This window comes from Fringilla coelebs, assembly GCF_963513975.1.
Source record: "Fringilla coelebs genome assembly, chromosome: 11".
NCBI classification, from domain to species: Eukaryota; Metazoa; Chordata; class Aves; order Passeriformes; family Fringillidae; genus Fringilla; species Fringilla coelebs.
Genome location: NC_140037.1, coordinates 15,392,060 through 15,411,480, shown reverse-complemented (window position 1 = coordinate 15,411,480; position 19,421 = coordinate 15,392,060). Strand labels below are relative to the sequence as shown.

The 19,421-nt window shown below is 42.9% G+C and overlaps 1 protein-coding gene across 1 annotated transcript; it reads left to right on the top strand.

The window, feature by feature from the left end:
- The first annotated feature begins 3,287 nt into the window (after positions 1 to 3,287).
- Positions 3,288 to 18,970, top strand: SLC25A43 (solute carrier family 25 member 43). Its single transcript, XM_084213165.1, has 5 exons — positions 3,288 to 3,657; positions 6,061 to 6,302; positions 7,314 to 7,486; positions 17,409 to 17,543; positions 18,605 to 18,970. Exons 1-5 carry the CDS (start codon positions 3,386 to 3,388, stop codon positions 18,806 to 18,808), a joined length of 1,026 nt encoding a protein of 341 aa, XP_084069291.1. The 5' UTR covers positions 3,288 to 3,385; the 3' UTR covers positions 18,809 to 18,970.
- Positions 18,971 to 19,421: the final 451 nt, after the last annotated feature.

The window sequence follows — 19,421 nt, the reverse complement described above, 5'->3', positions numbered from 1 at the left end:
GTGCATTGTATTAAAAATGAGCCAAAGAGAAAAAGTTACTCCTCGGAGCTGCCTCGCTCAGGCAGAGCAAAGGCTTGGTTGTGGTGCAAAACTGTATTTCCCTTTGTCCTGTAACAAAGGTAGTTCACGAGTGGTAGGTAGGATTTATGCCAGACTTCCCCTGGTTTAGCACTGGCTTGTTGGTGTTTTCCTGCTGGGAAAGCGCTGTCTCTGCACGGTACGGCTGTCGGCTCCCAATGGTGCAGCGCTCGCCCATGTGCTGCTGATGGTACCGTCCCCACTTCCTTGGTAGCTCTGAATTTAGCATCCCCGAGGGGATTCAAGGTAGGCCAGCCATTTTTTTCAAATACTCCCTCAGATTTCAGCTTGGGTTTTTGTCTGCAATTGTACAACCTTTTTTATATACATATACATATACATATACATATACATATACATATACATATACATATACATATACATATACATATACATATACACACACCTTTTATGTCCTTCATCCACCTTGTTCAAAACAGACCTTTTACCTCTTCTGGATCAATACAGTTGTGACTAGGGTGGGCGGTGATTGTGGGATACACACGGGCCTAGGGGCTGCAGGCAGAGGGGCTGTACCAACCATTTCCACTCTGCAATGGTCCAATTGCTATGTATGCAATCACAACCTGAGACCAATGGGTACACGTATATTTACTGTGGGAGTGTACTTCTGTTACAATTTCGTGTGCCTAAAAGCATGTCTGTGTTTTCTCACTGTACCAATGGATAAGACAAAGATACTATGTTTACCTACTAGTTGTTGTTCTGGTCTGGATGCCTTCTCCACAGTTGCTGCATCTTGTGCTTCAGCTTCTATGCTGACATTTGTTTGAGGAGTTTTTTATCTTAAAAGATAAAATTGTGCTTTGGTAGTACAAATTTACAATATACTCTAAGTTATGTGATTTTTTTTCCTTCTGCATAATTTTTCCAAACCCAAACAGGCAAACTGGCATTTAAGATCACTTTGCAGCAGCAGAGGCATTGTATTCCCCTACTGCTTTTCCAAACCTGCAAGCTGAGAAACTTCAGTGTTTTAGCTCTTGAATAAAAGGTTTAATGTAGCCATACAAAGCTATTTCTTTCAGGATCTGAGAATGTGCCCCCTGGATGTAGGAAACCTGTTCCTTGCCTGTAATTAAGCAAATTATATGTCAATAGAATCTATTTTATATTCTGTATTTCAGGGAGCAAGCCACTGTTAACTGTGGTCTTTTGCCATTGTGGAATATCCTGCCTGCTGGGATCGAGCACAGAGCTGGAGCAGTGTGGAGAGTTCCTGGGAAAGGAGTCAGGGAATGCCAGAGCAGCATCACAACCAAATGAGTTTGCTTTAAAGCCTGGCAACCAGGGCACATAGACAAACTTCTCTGGAAGCTTCAGGATTAGGCTGGGGAGGAAGATGGTTGGAAGAAACTCTGAACATGAAGCTTGTTTAAATACATAAAAGCTTGTTTAAATACATAAAAGGAATACTCTTGGCTATGTTTCTGCTTGTGGCTTGGTAATGTCATTCCAGGAATTATATCTGAATGTTACATACTGCTTAAGCAATTTAAAAGCTAGGATAACTTTCCTGATTGAGAATATACGTATGGATCCACTACATCTAGGTTGTACAGTCTGTAGGAAAACCTAAACCTCAGAGTTGTATTTAACTTTGAAATAGAAAAATGAAACCTGTTCCAAGGGATAGTAAGAAAACTTACACAGTTTCTTTTTTTTCATAAATAACAATGATACAACATTGCTTGTATGTATTGTAGTAGGTGATTTTGCTTAGAGGGAAAGAAGGAAAGGAAAGAAAGAAACTACCTTAAAGATCATCTAGTTCCAACCCTCCTGCCATGGCCACAGACACTTTCCACTAAATCAGGCTGATCAAAGCTCTATCCAACCTGACCTTGAACATATCAATTTTTTCAGTATATGACTGGTTTTATTTTGGCAGGTCCCCTTACAAAGGAGAAAAAATAACAGACTCACACCAACCACCTCCTTCTCCACGGATTGCTGCAGGAGGCTGAGGTCAACTGGTGATTCATTTTATCAGCCAGAACAAGTATGGAAAAACTTGCCCCAAAATGAGTAATGGAAATGGGAAGACTGTATGGAAAAAGCAGTAAGAATCTTAAGTTGAGGCTTGTCTTGTGCAGATGAGCAACAAAAGAAAAACCCTGGAAGAAATATCAGCCTTTTCTTTGAAGTCTTGAAGTAACATTTGAAATCTTCTGTTTCCAAGCACTAATCATGTATAGCAAGTTACACCCATTTATTGTTGTTTTTCTCCTCCTTGATGGTTAAATGCCTTCTTCTCACCAAGAAAATACAATACCATAAGTAGCTGAGTTCCTGGAGAGAGATGTAATTCTAGAGAGATGTCTTTTAGCTCTTTTATTGATCTAGGAATAGTCCATTGGATCAGCAGCATAGCATTCTTGCCAGAGAATGCAGACTGAGTCATCTGACACTGTTCTGCTGGATGCACTGTAAGAAGATACTGAACATAGCTTTCAGTTTGACCAGAATTTTTCAGTTGGTTCTTTTTGTTGGTTTGCGGTTTTGTTTGGGTTCTTTTTTTTTTTTTTTTGGGGGGGGGGAGGGTTTTTGTTTTATTTTGGTTTGTTTGTTTCGGGGGTTTTGTTACAAGAAACAGAACATCCTGTTTTGGAGCAAATCTCTGCTACTACCTCCGTACTGGCTGTTATCTCCTCACCCCACAGATTCTGGTCTCAGCTTGTATCTCCTTTCCACTTTCGTCTCTCCCCTCCCTGTGCCTTTTTTTTCGCCCTCTGGCAACGCGTCAAGAAAACCTGAAATAATTGACCTCGTAAATCTTATTAATGATGATCACTCAGTTACTCAGTTCCAGCATCAACACAGAGTGCTTCAGGAGCAGAACTCGTTGTTTTTGTGTAGTCGTGCCGTTGCCGCGTTCGCTCCTGTGGAAATACATTTAATTGTAAGGAGAAAGGTGTGCATTCGCTCCCTGTGGAAACACGTCTAATTGTAAGGAGAGAGGGTGTTTCCTGAGGGCAGCGGGGTCCCTGTTGCGAGGGCGCTTTTTTCCAGCTACATTAGTGGCAGCAATGTAATAATCCATGAATTCAGGGGCGAGCAGGGCTAGGGGCACCGTCCGGGCAGCGCCGCTCCGCTCCGCTTCGCTCCGCTCCGGGTTTTCCTTCCGCCTCCGCAGCGCGCACCCGGGGCGCGCGGAGCCCCGCGCCACAGCGCCCCCCGGCGGCGGAGGCGGGCGGCGCCGCCCCGCTGTGGCCGCTCCGGGCCGGGCCGGGCCGGGCCGGGCCGCTCCGTGCGCTCCGTTCCGCTCCGGCGGGACGGCGGGGCCATGGCCACCCTGCACCGGGACGGCCGGGTCACCGCCCTGCAGCGCCTGGGCTGCGCCGGGCTGGCGGGCGCGCTGAGCCTCAGCCTGACGGCGCCGCTGGAGCTGCTGACGGTGCTGGCGCAGGTGGGCACCTGGCACTGCCGGCGGGGGCTGCGCGACGGCGGGCGCTGCCTGTGCCGCACCGAGGGCGTGCGGGCCCTCTGGAAGGGGAACCTCACGGCCTGCCTGCGCCTCTGCCCCTACAGCGCCCTGCAGCTCGCCGCCTCCCGCCGGTAAGCGACCGGCCCGCGCGGGGCTCCGGGGGCTCCGGGGAGCGGCGCTCCCGCACCGGCCGTGACAGCGGGGGGAGCGGAGGGAGAGTGCCGGGTTTAGTCTGATGGCTCTGTCTCTGCTGGGTGTGCGCCCCTTCTCCCCAAAGATCCGGACCCTTGCTTGTGATTTTATTTACCTAATTTGTTCAACGCCTAGCGATTGTTAGGGCCTGGGGATATGCCAGCAATTGCTTCTAAAATCATAGGTATTCTTCACATGATGAAGGGTTGATGGTCTGTTAAAATTCTTTCGGTCCGATTCATTTAGAAATGAAGTTACAGTGCAACCTGCAGGTGTGGCTGTCACATCTGTTCTTTGCAAACAATTTCTTTAATTAATTTGTTCACTCTCAAGTATTTATGTTGTCTGTATCAAAGAAAATAACAAAATTACAAGTCAGATATTTTTACCCTATCATGCAGGAGTTGTTAAGCAAATTTGATAGTTTCTGACGTTGATATGTGACGTTGTTTGTTCTAAGACCTTGTTTTTGATAACACACAGATATTAAACTAAGGTAAGTGCTGATAGGCCTGCAGCAGGATGAACATGGAGCAGTGCTGATGGAGCTCTGCCAGCCGTGCTGTTTCCTAGGATTCCCTTCTGCTGCCAGTATCTCTCAGCCTTTCTAGGGAGTGCCTGACTGTTTGCACACACCAGAATGTTTTGCCACTCTGGGGGCTGGGCTTCTTGGTTTTTTTTTTATTTTTTTATTGCAGTCAGCTGTTCATGGTAGCACATGACATTTGCACTCAGCTGGGTGCTGAGTTGTTCTGTTCTGGGCAGCAGCACAGCTGGTGCTGCCAACCTGCTGGGTTTGTCACTCATCTGTCCCAGCAAGTCATCTGCCCATTACTGCCTAGACCCTTCAGGAGACCACAAAGGAAGTGACCCTAAACTGGGCAGTTTTTGTGTCATAATAGACTCAGTGGTCAAACAAAGAGCAAGATAATGTGAGTGGGAAGGTACAAACAGTAATTTAAATGTGATTTAAAGTTCACAGAAAAGGCAGTGTGTTGCACCAACATACAGCAGTTGATTTTGAGCAAAATAACTTCATTGTTTGTTCAACTTGAAACAGTGTATTCCTTTTGCAAAGCTAAATTTTGTGTTTAGTTTGTACAGGGTGTTCTGAATTATGGGTGGAATTAGGCTACCAGGAAATTAAATACAAGGTGCCCATGCTTAGTTCTGATATGCTATTTTGGGGTTTTGGAAAGTCCTTTCTACTGGGAGAATGGTGTACATAAAGGCAAGAAACACAAAAAGAGAAATGTTGCAGGGCAGCTTAGGTAAGCAGTCCCAGGGGGAGCAGGACTGAGCACAGTCAGCTCCCCCAGCAATTACTCTGCACAGCCTCTTGTCTTTCCATGGCAGTTTTAAATGTTATCAGGTAGTGCCTAGAGACACCCCACCACCTTCCCCATGCATTTGTCCACATGCAGGAAAAATAGGCTGTGTGGGTTTAGGAACTGCATAAGACACATAGGAAAAAAAGTTTATGCCCTTTTGCTTCTGCTTGGCTGGACTTTCTGCCCTGGGCACTCCCAGGGCTTGAGACAAGTAGATGCAGGGGTTTGTCATGCAGTAGGAAATGCACATGCAAATGAAGAAACATTGACTGAGCGAGCAGTGACTTGTAAAAATTTGCACATTGTTTTGCTCTACACCATGCAGATTAAATGTAGATGTGCTGTTTAGTAGATGTTTTAGGTAATACTACCAAAATAGAATAATATATTTCTTTACCTCCAGCTGAAACTCTGGTGTTTTTACTTGCTTCTTGAGGACATTGCTGCCTGATGTAGGAGTTTCCTGTCATAGAAAAGTCTTTCAATGTATGACTCGTGTGTAGCTTTTAAAACTGTGCTTCGATTTCAAATTTTCCAATTGAGACTTAAACTCCTGAGCATAAGAGTGCCTGGACAAAAGTCTTCTCTAGAGGTGTGTCCCTGGGAACCTTCCTGTCCCAAGATAAGTAACAGAAGAAGGTTCATTTGCTCTCAGAAGGCCTGTGATGTCATTAGCTACGTATTTCCTCTTACATGATAACCTTAACTGGCAGGTTGGACCAATGCCTTTAACTGATGATCAGATAATTTCTTGCAGATGTGTTTTGAATCATGGCGGTTTTCATCCTGTATATGGAAATACAAAAGAAAGATTTTCATCCTGTAGGTGGATGCTTGTGTGATGTTACGTGTAATAAGATCTTGGATGAATCACATGCTGAAATTTCAGTTCCTGCTGCTGAAGTGGCTTGTGGACAGGAGAACATTTGCATCAAGAATCATCTGCCTTAATTTTTCATGTGTTTTTTTCATAGTATCATTAATAGTACTTCTTTTATGTGTTTGCTTTAGATTTGTTACCCTTTTCATAGATGAGCTGGGCCATATTTCCCGCTGGAGAGCCATCATGGCAGGCAGCCTGGCTGGCATGGTGGCCACCACCGTGACGTACCCCAGCGACGTGGTTAAAACTCGGCTCATCGTGCAGAACCGGCTGGAGCCGTCCTACCAAGGCATCCTTCACGCCTTTCACAAGATCTATCACCAAGAGGGGCTCTGTGCGCTCTACCGAGGTGTTTCACCAGCAATATTAGGTAAAACAACACTGGGGTGGAAGTGAAACCTCACTGCCTGGTTTTTGTTGCAGCTGTGCAGTGTGTTCACTTGCTCACTTGATTTCAAAAGCAAACAGGAATGTTTTCTTGTAGAAGATGTGGAGATTTGCAAGGCACTGCAACACTGCTAACCTCTGCTGCAGCTTTATTACTTCAGATTAGGATCAAGTGTGTAGCATTTTATGTATGGTTGTGTTCAGCAAAGTACTCTTTTCCTTCTTTTATGGATGATCATATTGTGTTTGGATGCACAATTTTCACCGTTAAACTCTTAAAACACATTTATACACACACACACACACACACACACAGTGCTTGTAATTCCTGTCAAGTGTGAGAGTGTCTCCTGAGCTGTTCAGTGAAACCAGTGAGCTCTCGTGTACAGTAGGTGTGAAGAATGAAGATAAATTATATTCTCTCTTTACTTGAAATTAATTTTTAATTATCTATTTACTCTGCATAGCCTTTAAAAATGCCATTTAACTGAGTCCATGTTTTTATATAATGTGACATTATATAAAATGTGTAATAACAATAATAATAAATGTATAATCCCCTTATAAAACTGATGAGAGCATGAAACAAGCCAAAGAGGCCAGAAGTATCCCTCATCAGCCTGACTGAAGACATAGCTCTGTTCACTCTGTTCAACTGCTAGGGTTGGGTTGGACTGAGGAAGAGCTTGTCACAGGAGAGAACCTGGAGAAACACCTGACCTGTCATGAGACTATAGGAGTTAATAATTCTGACAACGTGCACATTTTAATAGGTAAATTTATGCCCCTATCAGCACATCTAGATGGTACAATATGGGTGTTTGGTGGTAAACCAGGGACTAAAGAGTAAAGTTCTTCAAAATCTGGATTGGGTTTGTGGAATGTGAGGTGTAAATTGGCAGCAGCTCCTCCCATCTTTCTAGTTATGTGATGGGCAGCTCTCCTCTTTTAGTGTGCAGTGCGTTGATATAATCCTGTCTGGTTTGCTTTCTAGGTGCTGTTCCATTTTCTGCAGGCTCATTCTTTGTTTACACCAGTCTGGACACAATCTGGCAAGAACCCATAGTTCGTTTCACTCCTCTTCAGAACTTTGTAAATGGCTGTGTAGCAGCTGCTGTGGCACAGACACTTTCTTTCCCCTTTGAAACTGTCAAGAGGAAGATGCAGGTACAGAATATTCATGTTACCAGTTCTTTGTCATAGGTGCTTGGTGGAAGAGCTTGGGACAAGACTAGCCAGGTGATCATGGGTGCCACTTTATTTCCATTACCAGTAGGCTACAGAGACTTTGGTTTTGGTTTTGTTGGGTTTTTTACTTGTTAGAGGGTTTTTGTTTGTTTGTTGTATTTTTTTTTAAACTCTGGAAATCATTGCTTCAAATGGGCTGTTATACCTTAAATGTGAGTTCAAGTACTATCATGGGATATGTGTATGCTCTCAGACTCCATCTCTGTAGCTTTATATCTTTCCTTTTCCATAGCAGTTCCATCAAATTGTCAAAATTCAGAATTGGCAAGCCTTCAGTGAAATACAGACTGAAAGTTAGCCAGCTGAAGAAATTCAGTCCACTTGGTGGTAGGCAGGATGAATGAGATCCATGTGATTTTCAGAGCCTGTGTGTCTGCCATTTATGCCTCACCACAAAACAAACTTGCTCAGTATTAAGTCTGAAGGATCATTATCCTTGTTCTTATTTCTGACTCCTCTGGTTAACAAGTGACTTACCAGCTGCAGGTGCTGCTGTTTTCCTGGAGCATCAGCAAAACAAGAGTTACTGTATCTTCCTGATCTTTTCTCTAGAACTTTAACCATAGTCATCTAAAAAAGACCCAAACCCCACAAAACAACCACTATGCCACAGCTTCCATCTCACTGACATAATTCACTTGCTGATGATGACTTTTCATTAGACCTTCATCAGTAGAGAGACAGTGAATAGCTTTCATCATGTGGTCATTCTCTGGCAGGGGCATATGAGTTTGGGTTTTCAGCCTAGTTCCTGGGAATGCAGATTTATGGGAAGCTTGTGATCTTATTAGAAAAATGGTCACTAATTGTGGCAGCCTTATATAGGTCCTTGCCCCCTTCATCAAGTGGTAGCCTGGTTGGCAAGTCACAAGGTAGCAGAAGGTCAGTGAAACTCTGCATTTCCCTCTCCTGCTCCCCCCGTTCCCCTTTTCAGGGTGCAGATGCTGTCACGGAAGCTTTCACTACCTTCACTCCATCTTGTAGCAGAGAACCTCAGCAGGAGGAGTAAGGGGCTTTTATCACACCAGCTCATGTAGCTGATGTGTTCAGAAGTCAAGGTTTAAACTGAGCACTTTCATCTTATGAAATATTTCAGACAAGAAAGATTCTGAGCATGAAAACTTGATCGTTTTTTCCAGCTATACCAGTGGGTCTAAGAAAAGCAAATACTCCTTACAAGCCTTCTTTTACTTTAAATCCTTAGGCTTACAGCAACGCTGTTGCCCTGAAGAATAAAAGAAAATAAAGGCATTTGCTGTGCTGTTTCGCTTTTAATATTTTCTGTCAATGCAACAGTTACTTGAACATTCAGCTTTTGTAATCAGTTCAAAAGCAGGTTTTGGCTGTAACTGGTGCGATGTGTTGTGTCGGGCTGTGTCGTGACAGGCATGTGAAGAAGTGGGACAGGCCCTCGTTTAATTTTCTTGCCACTAGGCCGTGCTCTTCCACCGAGGGGAGCTTAATCATCTGCTTGGCACTTCCAGCAATACGGAAACTGGATTTATTGCCTAAATACGTAGGACTTGGAGAGGCTAAAAATACTTTGCATGAAAACAAAAGGCTCATCAGCAGAGAGGGTTTTCCTCATAAGTGCATTGCAACACCGAATAGTGATTCTCTGACCTTAGAGAAACACCTCCTGTTCAGTGATTTATTCTGAAGGCATGGGAAAAGGCAAAGATATTTCAAAAGAGCAAGCTCCCCAGGTGTGAAATTTGTTGGGTACTGGAAATTAGTTAATTCATGTAGAGTTGTCCAGAAAAGAGACCTGTTGTTGAAAATTGCAGCCCATGTTGATACCAAGAGTGGACTGGAACTCCTGCGAGGTTATCCAAGAAGTTTGGATTATCCAATTAGCACCAGGGTATGGCCCAGCTCTGCAGAGATCAGCTCTGCTTTGTGCTTGCTGGTCTGTGCAGTTTGTAGGGTGCTGGTCAGAAGAGAGAATTGCCTAGTACAGCACCAGGAAAAGTATCATGAAAAGGGATGGACCTAGAAAGGAGAGAATAAAGAACTTCAAGACTGTAGAAAATAGGGGAGCAGATACTTCTGATCTTTTTCTCAGACATCTTATTCTGAGCAGCCTCTATTTAGTGATTCAGCTTTCTGGCTGATAGGAGGAGGGGGCTACCAAAGCTTTCAGCTACCTCTGAGCCTCGTGTGTGCTCTGCAGTGCACATGGAGAAGTGCTGGGCTTCTTTTGAAGCAGTGAATGCTGTATGGTTTATGGTGTATGAAGAGGAACCCAGCACACAGTGGAAGTCAGTATCAGATCCTTTTTCCCTCCCTTTTGTTCCACCATTCTGACAAATGGAGGGAGGATGTTGCTAAAGAAGATTTCCAGTGAAGCTGCTGGTGACGGGGAGCCAGGGAGTTGTAAGACAATCTCAGGAGCTTCAAAAACTGAGAAACTAGGACAGAAGGTTGTCTCCATTGATTCTGGGGTAGAGTGCAAGCATGAGACCAGGACCGTTCAGATCTTTACCTGATGTGCTAGGCAGGTGTAGAAGAGTTAGCTCCATTCATCTCCTCATCTGGACAATGCTTGAATTTTTTGCATAGACTAAGAAATGAATTCTGCTATGGGAGAATTCATAAGGATAAGGTGCTATTTTTGATCTCCGTTGTAATAATTTTGCTTCCTCCTTTCTTAATTTACATATCTGAATCCTACACTTCTGACGTTGGCTGCTTCTGTCACTGACAGCTGTGGGAGTAGGAGCTGACTGTCAGCTCCTACTATCTCAGCTCTTCTGAGGAAGAATTGTGTTTTGGTGATGCTTTATGATGTCAGATTTGTTCTGTAACCATGGCTTCTTCCACCTTTGCTGTTAGAATTAGCTTTATCAAGTTTTGGTTTTTTTAAAGATGCTGTGTTTGCTATATTATACTTGAATGTTTTTCTTAAAAGAAATGTTAATTAATATGAGTGAGTCTTACTGAATATTTGAGTCCTCTATATTGTGCTTATCCTAATTTTATTCCTTTGTCTTCCCTTTTTCACTTTGCTCCTGATTGGCATGTTAGAGAATTCAGAGGTACTGTATGCATGTTTCAGCATGGAAATACGGCTTTTATTGTGCATCTGTAGAATGGGATTAATGAAAGAGAGGGTTATGTTCTACAGTAAGTGTTTTCCTGACTTACTTTTATGATGTTTCAATTTCTGAACAAAATCTAACTGATCTTTATATCATTCTGACTGTTATTCTTGGCTTTTCTTCCTTACCTCACAATATAGTAAATCCAGCTTCTAAGCCATATTCAAGTACTGCCCTTTTTACCTTGCAGACTTGCATACAAGAACACTTTTTTCTTTTTCATTTTTTTTTCTACCTTTAGCAGGGAAATATTACTTTGAATGAGTCTGGGTCTAAGGAAAATCCCTTATTTCCTTTTTTACTATATCTGAATACTTTGAACTACCTGCAATTTTCATTGTTTCATTGATGTTGTTACAAAGATATTTTATACCACTTTCTGAAGTTATTGCAGAAGGCCTGTCTGCTGCTTAGGGAAGTATTTGGTCTGGCAAATGGTTGAGACACTGTTTGAAAAAGCTATGGAGCATAATGTAAGCTTTGCCTTCTGTAACAGCATAGATCAGCTTTTATGAATCTGAACAAATCTCAGAAGTATTTCTCTTAGATCCCCAGACTTCCACAGGAGAAAAGCAGGAGGACTGACTGTCTGGCAAGTTGGAACACTGAACAGTGTTAGTTGGAAAACTGGATAAGAGGAAGAAATTGTAGATCAAGAATTGGAAGCAGGACTGGGCTGCTTTAACTGTGAGGTCTGCCTTGAGTCTAAACCTGTTCATCCAAGAAACTGTGGTGTGATAATTATGTAATACCTTGAGGCAGATTAGCTTTGCGCTGCAACACAGTGGTCTGCTGAAGAAAAGCAGGAGAACACATTGCACCTGTTTGAAGTGCAGGAAGTCTGAGGGATGGCAGAATGCAATTCTCTCCAAATGATCTCCCCAGACACTAAAGTGGCCACCATGCCCCCAAACTGAGATTTGGTAATGCCAGTTGATCATATCTGCCAGCCTCTTACAGTGCCTCAGCTTTGTCATCAGTGTGGTGTGAGTGAGAGCTCTTTAATCTGCTTTGGGACAGATCAGATGGGTTAACTCAGCCCACCTTTTTAAACTCCATAAGCTCACCCAGCAGACAGGACCTGACACAGGCTGGGTTTGCTGCTGCTCACACACAGCTATTACTGACATAACCTTAATGCAATAATGTCTCTGGAGGTACAGCTATTACTGTTACCCCCAACGTGGGTACTTTTGCATCAGTTATCCAGGACAGCCTTGTATCCATTTGTCTGTGCTTACAGTGATCTACCTGTGACATGTGAGGTGACTAATTATGGAAAACACTCCATTAACAGGAGCTAGAACTTGATCAACGCTCTCTTGATGGCCACAACGACCCCCTGCAGTGCTACAGGTGCTCAGGGGACAGAGTGGCTGCACAGTGCCCAGGCAGAAAGGGACCTGGGGAGACTGGTCGACTGAACATGAGCCAGCAGTGTGCCCAGGTGGCCAAGAGGGCCAGTGACATCCTGGCCTGTATCAGGAGTAGTGTGGCCAGCAGAGCCAGGGAGGTCATCCTGGCCCTGTACTCAGCACTGGTGAGGCCACACCTTGAGTACTGTGTCCAGTTCTGGGCCCCTCAGTTTGGGAAGGATCTTGAGATCCTCAAAGACATCCAGAGGAGGGCAACAAGGCTGGTGAGGGGCTTGGAACACAAGCCCTGTGAGGAATGGCTGAGGGAGCTGGGGTTGTTCAGCCTGGGAAAAAGGAGACTCTGAGATGACCTCATCAGTCTCTACAACTCCCTGAAGGGTGCCTGTAGTCAGATGGGGGTCAGTCTCTTCTCACAGGCAACAACTGACAGAATGAGAGGACACAGTCTTGAGACTGAAACTTTCCCCTCTGCCATGGGAAATTTAGGCTAGATGTCAGAAAAAAATCTCTTCACTGAAAGAGTGATTGGGATATGGAATCATCTGCCCAGGGAGGTGGTGGAGTCACTGTCCCTGGATATCTTTAAAAAAAGACTGGGTGTGGCACTTGGTGCCGTGGTTTAGTTGATGAGGAGGTATTAGATCATAGGTTGGACTTGCTGATCTCAAAAGGTCTTTTCCAACCTAGTTCATTCTGTGATTCTTTTATAGGTGATTTATTTTGATTTTGTGTAAATTCTTACCTCATCCACATAAGGCAAATGAAAGTATGACCTATGAAAAGCCCCAGTCCTGTTAAAAATTAGTTTTCTCCTCAGTTCCTGGATAGGCAGCAGGAGATGCAGGAACTGGCATTGCCATCCACTGTGTGAAGTGTGGGACCAAGCCAGTCTGCCTAGGGGTTTGCACCATTAAATAAATTAGTGTTAATGTGCATGAAAATGATGCACCCATTTGTAGGTCAGAAGCTGAACCATCATGAGGCGTTTGGAAGCCACCCAGAGCTGCCCATGCAAGGGGTTTGCACTGCCTTGAGGGAAAAGACTTCTATATTCTCCTATAAAGACTTCTTCACACAGCAGGTGTTAAAGCAGAGGAAGCTTAGGCTCAGCAACAGAGGAGGAATTCTGCCACAAACTGTGGAGCCTCAGGGTGCCACAGGCCTGGTGATATATATTTAAAGCAAAGAGTCAAGCTGTTGACCAGGCATGAAGCTGTTCTGCTCACTTGCTGCCATTCTTCCCAGAAAGGCATGATTTGTTCCCAGTTCAGGTTACAAAGGAAGGGACAAGGTGTTCCTGGAGCGTAGGACGCTGGAGGTCAGCTGTGCTGTGCTGCCCTGAACTGATATCCTGATAGCTTGCCGTGGTTTACCTTCCTCTGGGCCTGAATACCTTGGGGTGGACTTTAACCAGGGGTAAGGCAGCATTACTAAACCACTGACAGGGAATGACTGCTGAGTAAGGCTGACCTTTAGGAGGAAGAATTGATTAAGCCCAAGAGGATGCCTTTTCCCCCAAAATATTAACACATATATACACATTATTTTTTTCATTATAGTGGAATGAAACACTCTTTCAAGCATCCAGTCTTCACTTGAATGAAATTTCTGCAGACTGGAGTGGCATTAACTTGAATGAAAACTGCAATCCTTGACCTTCAGTTTCCTTTGAACTACAGCTACACTTGCCTGTTGCATGTGCCCTTATTAACCCAGACTGCAGAGATTTCTTTTTTTAGCTTCCAGATTAAGAGTGTGAACTCTTGAGCTGTGTGTAAATTGTCTTCCTGTACTTTTGATCTTGTACCAGTGATCAGAAATGTAGGACACCTGAATCTGTTGAAAATATGTAAATAACAAGAAGTTTTTCTCTATCCACCATCAGGGTAGCATACCACTGATGACAGCTATTCACTGTCAGTTATCTTCCATATTCTGTGCCAAGAGTAATGCCTACTCAAAAATAAATAGTAAATATATGTAAAGTAAAATATGTAAAGGTGTATATATATATGTATAGTAATAAATGTATATATGTAAACTAATATATGTAAAGGTAAATATATACCAACAAACTTTATGAACAGGGAAAAGGGGGGAAGTACATGAGTTAAATACATGAATTCATAGTCTCTGATACATGTGAATACAAATAATTGCAAACTAAAGTGTCCCAAAAAGCAAGTGAAAAGTTTTTATCTGCACAGGAGAGGGGCTGAGGGAGGTCATTGAAAAGGTCTGTGAGATCAATTCCCAAAATGGGATTATGTTGTTCTGGCAGTCACCTCGTAATGCAGACAATTGGAGAGATGGTGTCTGAAGAGTCTTCAGGTAACAATTACCTATAACAATTAACCTGCAGTCATGACACTGCACCCTTATTTAAATATTTTGTTTCTTTTAAAAGAATATTGTGTGCAGGTAGTTGGGCATTTTTTGGTACGTCTCTCTTGGGTTTAGTGTTGCAGTAGAACAGTGGAAGTGTTGCAGTGACAGATTCAACTTGGTGGGCTCTGGATGTAAAAATACTGTGTTTGTGAGAGATCAGGTGGAGGCAATTCTGCATTTGATGTGTTTTAATCATTTAGAGAGCCCACTGTCCATCAGAGGTAAAAAGAGAAGCAACTTAGCCCTGCTACTACTAGGAGTAACACCTTGGCTCTCTGTTACCAGCACAGGGAGCTGTATCCCCAGCCTCCTGCAGTTTCAGACAGCTACAGCTGGGAGGAAGGAAGTCTTCAAAAGAAACAGGTTTCCATGTAACAGCCCATAGTGTCAGGGGGTGTCAAAAGCAAGGAATTCCAGCTGCTTTGAGGTGCATGAAATTCTCTGTCATAAACCTGACCTTTTGGGGAAGAGATTAGCTACTTGATTTGTATGTCATGGTAGGTTTCTGCAAAAGAAGTAGAAAAACCAGTTTGATCTGTTTTGTTCCTTCCATTTTCTGGCTCTGGTGCCATAGGGTGGTTGTGAGGGTTGCAGTGTGGTAGACATGCTTAGATAAAGGACCACCAAAACCCACAGCCACTTTTTTTCATGAACAACAGTGCCAAGTGAAACACATTTGCAGTATTATTCTTTTCTTACTGCATTTTAACTTCATTTAGCTATGTTCCAAAATACTGAAGTTTTAACTACAACACAGTTTTTAGTTTTCCTCTTGCAGTAGGTGATTCTGAGATTCTGTGAGCAATTGTTATTTAATTACTGTGTGTAGGGTCCTAGAAGCATACAGCTCCTGTAAAGCAGAAAGGCTGACAGCACAGACTTTATTTCACAGACTGAAATCTTAGAAACAGCTCTATCTATGGGGAATGGTGCTATAAATAATTTCAGTAAATCTCTTAAAAGGTCAGTGTCTATAGGCAGATTGGAAATCTAGAGGCTTGACTTACCTGTTCATTTTAAACTGCCTTTTGGAGGTGTTTACTCTGTTACTGAAACCTGCCCTGTGCTTGTCACTTCTTTTGGTGTTATAGGCAGGAGCACTGTAATCAAACCTTTGATCTGTGCCTTTGCAGTGTGTACAGTAATGAAGGGGATTAAGTCAAACTCACACAGTTAAATTGTGCCTACCACAAAGGGACTGAAAAAGGAAGGGAATCACATGTTAATAGCATTCTTGTGTTCTTGAAACATTTCAGAAACCTGTCTGTCTTTACTGCTTGGCTGCTTATAATTTCATTTACAAAAAAAAAACCAAAAAACTTGTGGAACCTGACTGACAGTCGAGAAAGCAGAAAAGGGTTTTGAATCCAGTTCTCCTATGACTGCTGTTGCATTTTTAGGGATACTTTAATAATTTTAGTTTTCTTCTAAGCATTGCTGGTGCTAATATCACCATTCTTATGGAACTGGTTTCTAAAGTCTTAGTTTGAGCACTCAGCATCTTCGGCAGTAGAGACATGAAAGTCTTCGTGCAGGTTTTTACCTGTTACCTGCCATAAGAGGTATTTCACATGCATTTCAATCAGGCAGAAAAAAAAAGAGAAAAAATTATGATGTGTGTTTTTTTTAGACATGAAAGACATGCCCTCAGTCTGGGGGATTGACAAAGAAGACATGCCCTCAGTCTGGGGGATTGTCAGGGGTTTTTTTTTCAGCCTTTAAATTTTAACAGTAGACTTGCCCATCACTATTTGATTAGCAATTTCTCTTATATACATAGAGTGTGAGTTTTGATCTATTTGCCTTTCCAGGATCTCAGTTGCCAAGTACTTGAAATGCTATAGCTAAGGCACCTAGAAAATCTCATCACCACTTGTCAGTTGATGAGGCTTGTCATAGGCTTAGCAGCTCTGAGAAGCTACAGGCTAGTCTAGAGAAGGGGTGAAAAATTGCTGCACTATGTGGTGTTTCAGATCAATGTGGGGATCACGATACCCATATTCATCCATCAATTAACTGTACAAGCCCCATTTTTATCAAAGTTCTGCCTTAGGATGATCAGTTTGCAAGGCATCAATCTATGTCCTGGGGCCCTGACACTTAAGTGTCACTTGCCATGTGTTTGAGTGAAACCCTAATTTGTCAATGCAAAATAAATCCATGGTTGCATGTGCACAGATGGATGAGGATGGGATTATTCAAGGTCAGGTTATCCTGTCTGTGCTAACGCAGTAGGAGATTAATGAGGAAAGGATTTAGCTGTTAAAAATGACCAACTACACTTCTTCCATGTGAACAGACACTGTAGTGCAGTTGGAAGTTCAGCTGCCAGCCAACAGGATTCTCCCCAGGTAACTTTAGCTAGTCCCTATCAACTGAACACATTGATGTGGGAGCATGGGCACCAACTGCTCACCTGCAGCCCTTGGTGAGCCCAAACAGCCTGGATGAAATCTCCATCCTTCCATTTCTGCTGGGCTGCTGCTCCTCAGCCTGTAGTACAGCTCCTGCTTGTCACAGCAGTGCAGACACAGCCTCAGCAGCCAGAGACAAGTCAGCTGGTTTGATCAGAGATACAGGAAGGCAGTGTGGCTCCAGCCTTCCCTCTCATAGTGTTCCACTGCCAGGAGTGTGAAATATCTCTACCTGGACCTGAGCAGCTGGCATGGGGCCAATAGGATATGTGGCTCTGGTTCAGATGGTTTGTCCTCAAAAGAGTGGGATTTATTTCTAGTAGTGACATGGTACAAAAGGAGGCACTGTGTGAAATTACTGTTCACTGTCATACCTATCAAAGAGTGAGTTCTTTCCCTTTTTAATTTAAATTTTAATGCAAATTAGATACTTTTGGGAGGAATCCATATCTGTCTGTTGAAACCTGGTGTTGACTGTTCCTTATATAGCAGGATGGAGAAAATAATTAATTACTTTGGTTTTCTCTGCTTGTTCTAAATCCTTCTGGGTGTCTCTTGACAGGCCCAGAGTCCTTGGCTTCCCCACTGTGGAGGAGTTGATGTCCATTTCACTGGCATGGCTGACTGCTTCCGGCAAACTGTGAAGAACAAAGGTGTGCTTGGACTTTGGAGAGGACTCACACCCAGTCTGCTCAGGGTGAGATTTTGCTTTCATCCCAGTCAAATACTATCCTGAAGGAATCAAGAGAGTTTTGGGCAGCTGGGGATAGAAAACTTGTTACATACCTTTGTACTTAGTAGCTTATAGATGACAGAATCAGTGACAAGACAGGTTATAAACCAGCCTTGGAACTTGGTTTGGTTGTATTTCCCCAAATCCAAGCTTGGCTTCTAGATGTCACCACTTGAAAGTTCATTTCAACATCTTTGAAGAAGTGGGTGCTCCTAGCACAATAAGGTGTGGAGTGGATGGGGGATTGCAAGCAATCCACTTAGGACAGCTAAACAAGTTGTCCTTCTGACCTGAGCTTCAGTCATTTGACATGTTGTAGTGAGCTGTAAAAAAAAGTGTGCTTGTATAAGCTACTTGGCCAGAAGTCCAAAGCAGTGCTTTCAGCCAGCTATTTGATGCATGTGTATCAGTTACTGCAGCCTTTGCTAAATTGAAAGCATGAAATAAAGCATGGTAGCTTAAACAGAAGGTAATTTAATTTACATAAATACGTTTTATAGTGCTGTGATGAGGATTACCTACATGGAGTGCTACAGGTCAGCTAATGAGTGCTAATTGAGTGACAGTAGGATTGATTGTGATGGCCTGCCTGTGACTGCCTTACCTTGGCTGATACAAAGCCAGTGGCTCTGGAGCTGCTGGTTCTGCATGGGGCAAAAGAAGAAAATGGTGGAGTCACTCCAGTGTATGTAGAATAAATTCCACATTTCCTGCCAGGATTTGCTGAGATTGCTTAGGATGTGCTTGGGTATTTGACAAGTTCTGGTAATCTATTGGGTAGCATAGACCTTCTTCCTCCTCACAATATTGCTAAAATTAGTTATGTAACAACAATAAACTCCTACTTTTAGCACACTGCAGCTGCCAGCATAGCTTGAGATGAGACTGATTTTATATAAATGAGGACAAGATCTATTATTAGATGAGATCTGAAGTCCTAGAAGTTCCCTTTTTTTAAAACATCTAAGCTTTGGATGCTGCCAGTGAGTCTAATTTTTTTTTTTCTTATATTGCTTTTTTATCAGATTGTGCCATACTTCGGTGTTATGTTTAGCACCTTTGAGTTCTGCAAGCGGGTTTGTCTCTACAGAAATGGTTATATTCAATCTCCTTTAAATTATAAGCTAACACCTGGTGTTGACCAGAGCTTACACCCACAAGAACTGAGAGAATTAAAGCACCTCCGAAGGGAAAATTTTAAGCCAAGGAAATCAGCGCTTGAAAACTGACATCAGAGTGTCCACTGCAGATACAGAACTACCTTTCTTAAGGAACTTTGCAAGAAAGACATCTGAGCTACAGGTACTGACATCTCAGTGGACTGCTTGTCCACTGACACCTGTGACAGGAAAAAATAAATCTGTATTGTATTGCTGAATGGAATTAAAGAATATGTCTGGCAAGCACATACTGAAGAGGAAAGATGCAACTAGTTTGAAAACTCTGTACTACTGAACTTGAAATGGCATTATTTTAGGTGCTTTTTAAAACTGAATAGCCATTTGAGATTAAACCAGGTGCAGAAAGGCAAGAGGATAGAGATGAGAGTATAAATTGTCTCCAAAAGCATTAGGAAAATGGATTTTCTTAAAGCAATCTGAGATACCAAGTCAGCCAAAAATAACAAAACAGAATAAAATACATGCAACATGCAAGAATTCCTACTGAAATCTCCAGGTGTTTTAGTGATACTGTGTGGATCTGGCATTCTGCAGAGTCAGAATTAGTCTTAGTTCAGAAACACTCCCAAATCCACTCCTTAGTTTTTGAGATGTACTTGAGAATAATATTTTTGTCTGAATCTCCAACATAAAGATGAATGTATGCTGCTGCAACTGTGCT